Here is an 11,557-nt window from a genome sequence, read left to right as displayed (position 1 = left end):
AAAAAAAGATATATAGATCGTCTTTAAATATAAAAATGTCATCATCATCTAATGCTAGAAAATCACCAGGCAAATATATATCAAGTAAGAGATTTGTGCCTAACACGTGCAACAAACTCTTTAAAAATAATCAAAAAGAGAGAGAGAGAGAAAGCAACTTTAAAATGACCTAAAGAATTAACATATATCTCACAAAATAATGTGTGTTATAGTTTGTGTGCAAATGTGCATCTGTATTGCATTTACATTCTATGAGATATAGGTCATCAAGAGATGAATCACAGCCAGGCAGTGGTGATGCATTCCTTTAATCTCAGCACTTAGGAGGCAGAGTCAGGTGCATCTCTGTGAGTTCAAAACCAGCCTGGCCTACAGAGTGAGTTCTAGGACAGTCAAGACAACATAAAGAAACTCTATCTTGAAAAACAAAACAGCAAAATAAAATAAAAAAGAGAGAGAGATGTAGAACATTGTATATGTTTTATGGTAGCACTCTCTACACAATCACAAAAGGAGTAAGTGTAAGAATACTTGGAGTTTCATATCTACTAAGGCAGTTTTGGCCAGTGGTCTCCTAAAACACTAGACTTTGTGAATTAATCCAGGCACAGAAGGAGAAATATCAAACATTTTAATCACTGTGTGACAATGTTCCTATTAAACATTTGTCAAAATCCATAGCACAAATAATACCAAGAGTTAAACCTGGTGTGTAAACTACGACTTGGGGTTAAAAGTATGTTTCAGTACAAATTCATTGATTGTAACAGATTAATTGTTTTGATGGAAGTTGTTGACAGTGAGAGAGGTTGTATGCTCTTCTGTTGTTGATATCTTTAGATAGGCTCTTGAGCCAATCCCTTATGGACAATAAATGAGAACATGTCACATTCTTTAAAAGGCATGCCATGGAGGCGGTAAATAAAGGCTAGAACTTACCAGTGATTCTGAGGGAGGGAACAGGAGTTTCTAAGACTGTAAAATATTCTGTATATTAATGTGAATGCATTCATTCCTTATTAATGAGGCTATATCTGACATCTACCTCATCATTGTGTGAATGACTACAAATGTTCTTACCCATACTTGCATGGTATAGCATACTCCTAAGTTATGTTGGATAATATCACTATTGAATGCATGGTTATAGTGGTGTACACATACACATATAAATTTAACAAGAACCATAGAACTACTACATGAGCCATCCATCTCATTCTTAAATATATACTGCCAAAGAAAGGAAATCAATATATTAAATAAATATCCACGTGTCATAGCTCACACCTGTAATCCCAAAACTCAAGAGGCTGAAACAGGAGAGTTGTCAGGAGAAACTAACCTGAACTTCATCATGCATTCCAGGTCTTCCAAACTACAGATGGATTAACTCTCTAGATAACCAACAAAAACAACAACAAAAAGAAATGCATGAATCTCATGTTTATTATTGCATTGTTTATAATGACCAACATATGGGATTAATGATGGATCCTACAGAAAAATGAGTAGACTAAAAAAAAACAAACAAACAAACAAAAAACATGATATATACACAAAGTGGGATTCAGCCAGAGAAAAAGAAAAAAAAACTCATTTGCTGCGTCGTGGATGGAACGGGAAGGCATTGTATGAAATGAAAGCCCGAGCACAAAAGGAAAAATACTTGTTCTCTCTCCTTAATAGAGGTTTAAAATTTGATGTAATAGGCATAGAGAGTAGGATAATAACTGCTGGTTTCGCGGTGGAGATTGGGAGGGAGATAGAAAGAAGCGAGACGGCATTTACCAAAACACAGTTAGGTAAGAATAATAAGCTTTATTATTCTGTGGTACTTTAGGATGATGGTAATTCACAATAATTTACCGTATTTTTACAGAAAACTAGGATGAATTTATTGTGTGGCTCTTAACATAAAGAAATAATCACTAGTTAAGGAGATAGAAATGCTGATGACTCTTCTTTGGTAACTACAGAGTGTATAGATGTATCTAATTATCACACCCCATAAATATCTGTAATTTTTATGACAATTAACTTTAAAATGTCCATCACTATCAATTTGGCAAGAATGGACTACTTGCCAATCTGAATATAGAATTGTACAAACACAATTTCACAATCACTAGAATACTATCATCAAAAAGGTTAAAGTTACAAAAATTTGCAATGTTGCAAGTATCTGGAATCCCTTTATATTCTGAAAGAGGATAAAATTTCCTGACCCAACTGTAGTGACTGCTTCAGACTCTTATAAACAAATACCAGACCTTTGACCTCACCATTCACCCCTAGTAATTTAGCTAAAATAAATGAAAGCATATGTTACCAAGGACAAGGAAAGGAATTTACTAATAACACTGGGTTATAACTATCTCAGATACTAATAGGTAATAGTTAAATGAATTGTGGAGTTGCAAATACAATTCTATCAATTTCAGAGTTAGATAACAAATTTTCCAATAGGAACAAAATGTCTGCATCTTAGAAAAGTTCATCAAACAACAGAATCTAGACCAAAAAAAAAAGTATATACGTACTGATGGCATTTATGAACATAGAGCTAAGCAAACTGAACACACACCAGCTGAGGAAATGTTTGATTTTGAAGATAGAAAAAACTGGCTATAGTGGCAAATGGGAATTTTCTTTAATGATAAAAATATCCTTTGAATGTTATATCCTACATGACAGAATTAATTAAAAGTATTTTAAATCTGTGCATTGTATTTTAATTATGTAAAAATTTTAAGGGTTTGGGCATTACTAATTTAGTGATTAAGACTGCTGGCTTTGGCTACAAACAGAACATATTAAAAATCTGCATTCTGCCATCTATTGCCAAATCTTAAGCAAATAAATTAACATTCTGATCCTACACTATTTGTATACAAAATGAAACCAAATACTTATAGATTTATTTTAAACAACAAATAGTATGTGAAGATATGAAGGTAATATTTTATCATGTAACAATCATTCAATAAATAATATTTTGCTATCTTAATGAAGCCCTTAAAATTTTTCTCTCAACTATTTTAAAGTCTGGTATCTCCAGTGTTTTGTTTGTTTTCTTGCACAGTCTGTCTGTCTGGAAGCATTCAATAGTCTTTTCCAGCTTTGTTTTTTTTTTTCATTGATGCACATTTAGCCACATACTACTCATGTCCCAGGCAGAAGTAAATACTTATTTGTGTCAATTATGACCAATATGTTTTTTTTCACGATAATTCCTTATTCGCACTAAAATCATCATATTAATATCTGTATAGAATAACAATAAGATCTTGTCACAGAGTTTTTGTTTGTAGTTTTATATATAGCACACTTCTAGGCATCTAGTAAATGTTTGACAAAAGATATTTCATAAACAAATGATTTCAGAGCTTGGGAAAATCACAATTTGCTTCCCCCGGCTTTGGAGTATCTATCCGAAGTCTACCACCCAAACTGGATACATAGAGAATCAGCTTTGGTGTTAAGAGCTCTCAGCTTCACTCCACGGCGGCTTACGGGCCGCTCGACATTAACTAGTGTGCCAAAGCAAAGCTCTCAAATCAAACACTGCTCCTATAATATGAGAGTGAATTTTCTTTCTTCCGTTTGTTCAACTATTTTCTCACATCTATTATACACTGGTGTAAGTTATTGAAAGGACAGACAGATGCCAAAATTCCATGAATGTTTCATATCCATTTCCATTATGTTTTCTATGAATTTCCTTGAATTTTCAAGCCCTTCTGTAGAGGAGGAACACTTACTGAGGAAAAAGGCTATACCGCGCAAAAGGCTGTACTCGCGCAAAAGGCTAATGGGGGACTCTGAATGCTGGAGGATTTCACAAAGAGAAAGGGCACTAGGATTGTGGTACAGATGTCTCTCTAGTCTGGAGACACTTGAATTTTTATGTTTTTAACATGGTCCGTTTCAGAAGGGAACCATATGCTCCTTGGTACCTGGGTATGATTTGAGATGGAGAATTCTAATTGCTCAGCATATACAGATCTGTATTTTGACGAAGTGTCCATCGTTACTGGCCCCCTCTACAGTCCCGAAATGCTCAATTCTCAATTTTTCCTGTTGTTGACATGTGTTACCAAAGAAAGGCCAGTGTACAGGTTGTGAGTTATTTATCATTTGCTTCTAATTATACCTACATCTTTTTTTTGTCTCTCTGAATAATTCCTAATCATTTCTTTCTGCCTTGTATGTTGTCTGTTTACATAATCAGATGCTCTCTTTTTATAAAACAGGTTTGGTGGGAGTTGATGTCCTATGGCAGAACTATTCATTGATGTCGAAGTCAGTGAGAATAACCATGCCCTGCTGAAAATCATTTGCCATGTGGGATGACCTACACTTTGGCAGACTGAAAGCCAAATCTGTCACAATTCTAGAAAGCAAATGGTTAGCAGGATAACTTAATCTGATGTGTTTATTTATGCGAGTTAGCATATGAGGAAAATGAACCAATTTTCATCACACCACCCACAGTTAGAAACAGCCATGTGGCAGAGCAGATAATAGAGAGCAAAGGGATTATGTGTTTATTGTCGGTTCCTGTCAAAGGATTCTCATCCCCTATGTCACAATTCCTATATAAATGGGGCCTATGAACCCAAGGTAAGGACTGAAATCCAGCACAGCAATGCAGTACTCATGCTGCAAAAGGCTATTTCTGTCTTGAACGCATGTATACCAAAGTGATAGATCATCAAGAATTACTGTTGTAACATGCTCTTAGTGGCTAGACATTCTCTGAAATCCGAGTCCAAAATTCTTATCAGTTTCAGAAAGAGTAGTCCTGGAGCACATTTCTTCTTTAGGACCCACAAATAAAAATTTGAGGAACACTTGTTACGGGTATCTTAGGAGTGGGGTGCAGCCTTCATCATCCTCTTCTGCCCCCTTGTGGTTTCCTTTCCTCACATCGGACTCTTGCCCTAGGCGGCAAACAACCCCTTCTAAAAGAACCATAATGTTAATTACCTTGTAAATATCCAGAAAAGTCCCTGACTAAACTGAGATTGCTGCTTAGTTTTCAGAAGAAAGAAAGATCCAATACACGGCAAGACATGGGTCCTACTGTTGAGCTGATTTTTCAGAAAGTTTCCTGTATTCTCTATTTTTCTAGTTATCTTTGTAAGTCTCTGCTAGCCTATTTGCTATTTTATGGCTCATTGCTTCATTTTTGATTTTTAGAATGTCTTTCACACTCTATTGTCTCATCTCACCTACTTCACAGGTGGATTCTCCCATATTAAAAATGCCGCCTCCATGAATTTCTGTTACTTAACTTCCAAGATTCCTTTTCTTCCCTTGCTAACTGACGCGGGTTTTTTTTTTCTGCCTGTCTCTATGATGCAGTCAGTACTATTCTTCTAGATGAGTGTAGATTTTTTTCTCTCTTAACACACTCTTTTGCAACAATGTTCACTACTGTTGCTCTGTTTTGATTTTTTAAAAAAAAATGGACAAACTTGCCTCCCAATCCTCTGAGTGAATACAGATATATGAGAGCACCTAGGGTATTCCAGGTTGACTGCCCCGTGCCTGGCAAGTACTTATTAATCTCTCTTACCCTGTGCCTCCTGCCTTCCATATATCCCTGAGAGAATAAACTACCCCTGGAAATTCATACTTTTCCAAGACAGATACATGAATATACTCCCCATTTTTCTAAACCTTCGTTAACTTGAATAGCTGTCTGGTATAGCTCCCCAGTCCCGCTTACGTCAATAGGCTTCGTTTCTGAGCTCAGACCACACCACGGCCCCCACCTTTGGACATGTTCCATGTTGCTAGTGGTCTGTCCCCACTTCATAATGCAGCACAGTGATTTTTCTAAAGTATAAATCTGTCCCTGTCATTTGCCTATGTAAACTCATGCTTAAAGAGGCTGAACTAGTTGAATTGGGAAACTATTAGAGCAGGAGACTGAATCCTGTGTCAGTCAATGGTTTGGTAAACGCCCCTCTGCACAATCCACTTGTGGTGGTCGGGGGCGGGGAAGGGGCGGGATTGAGCCCCCTCCCTCCTCCTTCTTACTGCGGAGAGCTGCAGAGCCAGTCCGCACTCACTGCGAGCTGTGAGCTGAACTGCGAGCTGCGCTGTGGAGGCACTTGGCTGGGAGCTGCGGAGGAAGTCAGACAGCGCTCTCTGAGAGCTGTGGTGCCAGCCAGGCAGCGCTCCGCTCGCTGAGAGCTGCGGAGAGATCCAGGCAGCACTCGCTGAGCGCTGCGGTGCCAGCCAAGCAGCGCTCGCTGAGAGCTGCGGAGAGAATCCGCAGCTGTCTCTCAGAGCGGCAGGGTGAGCCAGGCAGCGGAGCTGGCTTCCCACAGAGCTCGCGATGGATGGGGATCCTCCTGGGCCGCCACGTCGGCATTCTCAACACTGGAAGAAAAAACGCAACAATCGGAGACGGGCAGCTAGCAGTCAATCAAGGGACACGTCGCAGCTAAGTACGAACCTGGGTGATTCCAGCCCTCCGGAGTCCCCTGTGCCTCCAGTCCATAGCCGCCCTACAGTACTGATGCGGGCTCCGCCTGCTTCCTCCCGGGCTCCTCCAGTCCCTTGGGATCCACCTCCAGTGGACTTGCAGGCTCCCCTGGCATCATGGCAGGCTCCTCAGGCTGCCTGGGAGGCTCCAGAGGGCCAGTTGCCTGCCCCAGTGGCTCAGCTGGCCCAGCCTCCTGCCCTAGGGGCCCCAATGGTCCAGGCTCCCCCTCTGGGGGGGGCGATGGCCAAGCCTCCAACTCCTGGAGTCTTGATGGTCCATCAGCCCCCTCCGGGAGCCCCAATGGCCCAGCCATCAACTCCAGGAGTCCTGATGCTTCATCCTTCTGTCCCGGGGGCCCCTTTGGCTCATCCTCCTCCCCCAGGAAGCCAAATGACACACCCTCCTCCTCCTCCTGGGACCCCGATGGCACACCCTCTTCCTGGGACCCCAATGGCCCACCCTCCTCCTCCTCCTCCTCCTCCTCCCCCTCCTCCTCCACCTCCTCCACCTCCTCCTCCTGGGACCCCTATGGCCCACCCTCCTCCTCCTGGGACCCCTATGGCCCATCCTCTTCCACCTGGGAACCCGATTGTGCATCCTCTGCCTCCTGGAACCCCGATGGTCCATCCTCCCCCACCTGGAACTTCAATGCCGCATGCTCCAATTCCGGGGACACCGATAGCCCAGCAACCAACTCCAGGAGTCCTGATGACCCAGCAGCTGACACCGGGAGTCCTGATGGTCCAGCCTCCTGCTCCAGGAGCTCCGATGGTCCAGCCTGCTCCACCAGCTGCCTTGATGACCCAGCCTTCACCTTCGATAACGACGATGGCCAAGCCTCCAGGTCCTGGTGTCGTGATGATCCATTCTCCAGGTGCCAGAGCTCCAGTCATTCAGCCTCCAGTGTCAGGAGCACCGATGGCACAGCCAGTGCTGCCCCCAGGGCAGCCTCTGACTTCGTGGGCCCCACAGGGTCAGCCTTTGATCCTGCAAATCCAGTCTCAAGTCATAAGGGCTCCTCAACAGGTTCCCCCTGCCCCATCAACCCCACAGGTGCAACTGGGTACAGGCCCTAGCTGGCAAGCCACCACACCCAACTGGCAGGTGACCCCCCAGGGTTGGCAGGGGACGCCCTTGAACTGGCAGGGCACGCAGGTCTCTTTGCAGGCCCCCACAATAGCCTGGCAGGCCCCTCCTATGCGCCAAGGGTTCCCACCTATTCGTCCTGGTCCCGCACCCATTCGACCTGGAGCGCCTGCAATACTCCGCCAGATGCCACCTGTGATTCGTCAGGCCCCATCACTGATGCGACAAATCCCACCATTGATCCGCCAGGCCCCTCTACCTTTCAGACAAGCTACACATGGCATAGCAAGCCAGACTCATCTGTGGCAAGTCCTGCCACCCCCGCCGCCACTGCGCCAGGCTCCACATACTCGTCTGCTGATCCCCAGGATGCCAGGGGCACCTCATGTGCCTACAGCACCACAAGTTACTCAGATACATTTGGTGCCACAGGCAGGCCTACAGATGCCCCAGACATTGTTCCCAGCATCACTGTCTATCACAATTCCTGTGCCACAGGTTGCCCCTCAGTCTGGTCCCCGAGGTATGCATTGCCCAACCATCATCTGGCAGGCCCCCAGAGGCCAACCCCCGGCACCACAGGAGCTCCAGGTGCCACAGGAGCTCCAGGTGCCACAAGAGCTCCAGGTGCCACAGGAGCTCCAGGTGCCAGAGGAGGTCCCGGTGCCACAGGAGGTCCCGGTGCCAGAGGAGGTCCCGGCGCCACAGGAGGTCCCGGTGCCACAGGAGGACCCGGTGCCACAGGAAGACCCGGTGCCACAGGAGGTCCAGGTGCCACAGGAGATCCAGGTGCCACAGGAGGTCCCGGTGCCACAGGAGGTCCCGGAGCCACAGGAGGTCCCGGAGCCACAGGAGCTCCCAGTGTCATTGGAGTTCCAGGAGGTACAGCAGGCCCGGGCAAGGGGCTGGCAGGCACCCAAGGCACCCACTCACTTCTGGCAGCCTGCGCCTGCCCAGGAGGCCCAGGAGCAGGCCACTCAGCTCACCCATGTGGAGCAGCAGCAGCCCTTTCGGGGAGTTCCAGCCTCCCACAGAAGCCGGCAAACTCGGAGGCATACCCACCAGGCCCAAGCCACAGGCCTGCAGGCAGAACTGCCCTCAATACAACCGCAGCCTTCTTGGCAAGGCCCACCCCCAACAGCGCAGGCACAGCCCGGAGCCTCCAGAGCACCAACAAATTTTCCCAGGGGCCCCACTAGGTCACACATGACTCCGTCAGGAGAACCTGGCCCCTCTTCGCTAGAACCTAGAGGCCCTCCTAGAGATCGTAGGTCCTCTGCAAGGGACAGAAAGGGCCCTCCAAAAGATCGCATGATCATTGGTGCCACATTCTGTGCTCCAAGGGCAGCATCAGCGTCCAGGGCTTACCTGCCAACTGCTTGGAGAAACTTGCCTGCCACATCAGAGAACTTAGCTGCCACTTCAAGGGTCTTTCCACCTACCTCTCATTTTCAGGCTGCCTCTTCTAATGCCTTTAGAGGTCCATCAGCCACCTCAGAGAGCCCAAAGTCACTGCCATTTGCTCTGCAGGATCCTTATGCCTGTGTAGAGGCCCTGCCTGCAGTTCCCTGGGTTCCATTTCCTGAGGTGAATGCCTCCTCAGCATGTAAGGCAGTGCCTGCCATCCTGATGGTGACAGCAGCTGCCCCCCAGGCAAGTGCCACTATTCCAGAGGCCTCCAAGTCTGCAGAGCCACCACGGCGCTCTGGCAAAGCCACCAGGAAGAAGAAGCATCTGGAGCCCAAAGAGGAGGATTGTGGCCATAGGATGACCTCACGCGACTGGCGGGGGCCCCGACCCTGTGAGAGTACCAGGCAGAATGACTGGGAGATCCAAAGGGCAATGCAGCTTCTGGGGGACCGAGACTCCTTCTACACTCCCCAGGGTATGAATGGCTTGGGGTGCCCCAATACCTCTAGGATTCCCGGGCGAGGGGGAGCGTTGATGGCCCCAGCACTTCACAAGATCAGAGGTTCTGTAGTGGATCAGGGGGTTCTCAGCCATGGGCAGCCTCTGAGGTCCCAAGTGTCTCTCGGGGGTCCAGTGCTGCTCAGGGGGTCCCTAATGGGGAGAGTCAGCCATTGTCTCCCTTAGATGAGAGGGCAGATGCTTTGGTGCAGTTTCTCTTGGCCAAGGACCAAGCCAAGGTGCCCACCCAGCTCTCAGAGATGGTAAGTGCAGCCATCCAAGAATATAAAGATGAGAGCTTAGACATCATCAGACGGCCAATGCTAAGCTAGAGTGCACCTTTGGGTGTCAGCTGAGGGAAGTGGACACCAAAACCCACTCCTACATCATTGTCAGGAAGACAGGGTATCCTCAGTGCAGTCTGCCACCATTCTATTTAGACAGGCCAAAGTTCAACCTCCTGGTGGTAGTCCCGAACCTTATCTTTATGAAAGGCTACTGTATCAGAGAGAACTTACTCTTTAATTTTCTATTCCAGTTAGGACTGGATGTCCACGAGACAAGTGGTCTCTTCAGGAGCACGAAGAAGCTCATCACCCTTGTGTTTGAGAAACACAGGCACCTAGACTACAGGCAAGTCCCGTTCACGGAGTCAGCAGAATTACGAGCTTCTCTGGGGGCCGCGCGCATTCCTCGAGACCAACCAGGTGCACATCTTGAGATTGTTGGCCGCACTCTGCGCGAACCAGGCCCAGACATGGACATCCCAGTACCTTGAGTTACTGTCGGCGTTGGAATACAAGGACACAAACGAGACATCCCAGTACCTTGAGTCACTGTCGGCGTTGGAATACAAGGACTCGAACAAGGAGCCTAGTGACAGTGATGATGACACCCATGACCCCACCAGCAGTCCCCATCCTTATTAATAGGTGTTACCAAGATGAACTAATGAACTTATCCCTGTGGGGTACCAGGCCAAAGGCAACTGACAATGGGGGGAGGGGGGACATTGTGCTTTCTGGTGTTTTTGGTATTGATCTGTGTGTGTAAGTTTGAATTTTCAGCCTGTTTTTATATTTGCCAAAGCTTTGTACACTTTTGTGAGGTGTTGATTTAAACTGGCTGCTCTACTGTTTTGTATTTTGGCATCTGTATTTTTAAATGAGATCTGTGGTTCCCTGTTTTGTGTTCTAGTTGTTACGTTGTGGTATCAGAGTCGTGCTACCTTTGTGAAATGAAGTGACAGTCCATCCGTCTTGTTCTGTTTAAGTGAAATCATACTAGAATGTTCTTTGGTTGTTAACATGACTCATCAGTAAAATACAGTCTGGAGAAAAGTAAAGATCTATATCTATATAAATTTACTTTTAGCATAACATGAAGTGTTTGTCTTTATTCTAATTTTGAACCTGGGTGGGAACCCGACTTTACCACACTCGATTCACACACACAAACGCCAAGATTATTATCAGTGATAGTAAAATCCATGGGTGCTGACAGCTTCCCAGAAGAGTACTCCATTCATCGTATAGTAATGATCGTGGTGGGTGGGGAAGCCAGAGATTTCCTTAAAGTGAAAGTAAAACTTCGTAAGTAAGACGGGCCAAATTAAGAGGGGTCTGTACACCCCCCTTTGCTTTAATTTTCACATTAACTTTTCAAATTAGACATCAGGTCTAATTTGTAGGTGAGGCTATAAGATATAAATAGGTTCATTCAATTGCATATATGGTGGCACGCTGGAAAAATTATAATTCCAAGCAGAAAAATCTCCTCAAGGGTGTTTGGAAAAGGGGAATACTCTACCTCAGGACCATATAACCTGGGTTTACTAGCCACCGTGGAAAAAAACTCCAAAGACATCCTTGTCGGTCATGAGCCCGGTGAAAGATGTCTAGTAGTTCAAATGTGGAAAGCATCAATGCACTACACGGGTACCAGAATGGAAATATGTTCCCCCTGATATACTAGGATCCCACCATGGAAAAAGAAAACCAGGGTTTAGGAAGTTAAGGATTTTGCAGATTACAGGTGGCCATTGCAAGGGGAGGGCAGGAAATT

General features: G+C 45.7%; 1 protein-coding gene across 1 annotated transcript; it reads left to right on the top strand.

The window, feature by feature from the left end:
- The first annotated feature begins 3,006 nt into the window (after window positions 1-3,006).
- On the top strand, window positions 3,007-10,874 carry Magel2 (MAGE family member L2). Its single transcript, XM_052712503.1, has 2 exons — window positions 3,007-9,470; window positions 10,032-10,874. The coding sequence occupies exons 1-2, from the start codon at window positions 6,350-6,352 to the stop codon at window positions 10,100-10,102; spliced, it is 3,192 nt and encodes a 1,063-aa protein (XP_052568463.1). The 5' UTR covers window positions 3,007-6,349; the 3' UTR covers window positions 10,103-10,874.
- The last annotated feature ends 683 nt before the right edge of the window (window positions 10,875-11,557 follow it).

The sequence above is a fragment of the Peromyscus californicus genome, unplaced genomic scaffold (assembly GCF_007827085.1).
Source record: "Peromyscus californicus insignis strain IS unplaced genomic scaffold, ASM782708v3 Scaffold_4__1_contigs__length_199733344, whole genome shotgun sequence".
NCBI classification, from domain to species: domain Eukaryota; kingdom Metazoa; phylum Chordata; class Mammalia; order Rodentia; family Cricetidae; genus Peromyscus; species Peromyscus californicus.
The sequence above is the reverse complement of the archived record's forward strand: the minus strand, read 5'-3'. Positions and strand labels throughout refer to the sequence as shown.

What these genes read in the sequence shown, in the direction of transcription:
- Magel2 (XM_052712503.1), top strand. Translation starts at nt 6,350, where the DNA reads ATGGATGGGGATCCTCCTGGGCCGCCACGTCGGCATTCTCAACACTGG. An exon ending in CTCCTTCTACACTCCCCAGG is followed by an intron (nt 9,471 to 10,031) that starts GTATGAATGGCT and finishes TTTCTATTCCAG; the next exon opens with TTAGGACTGGATGTCCACGA.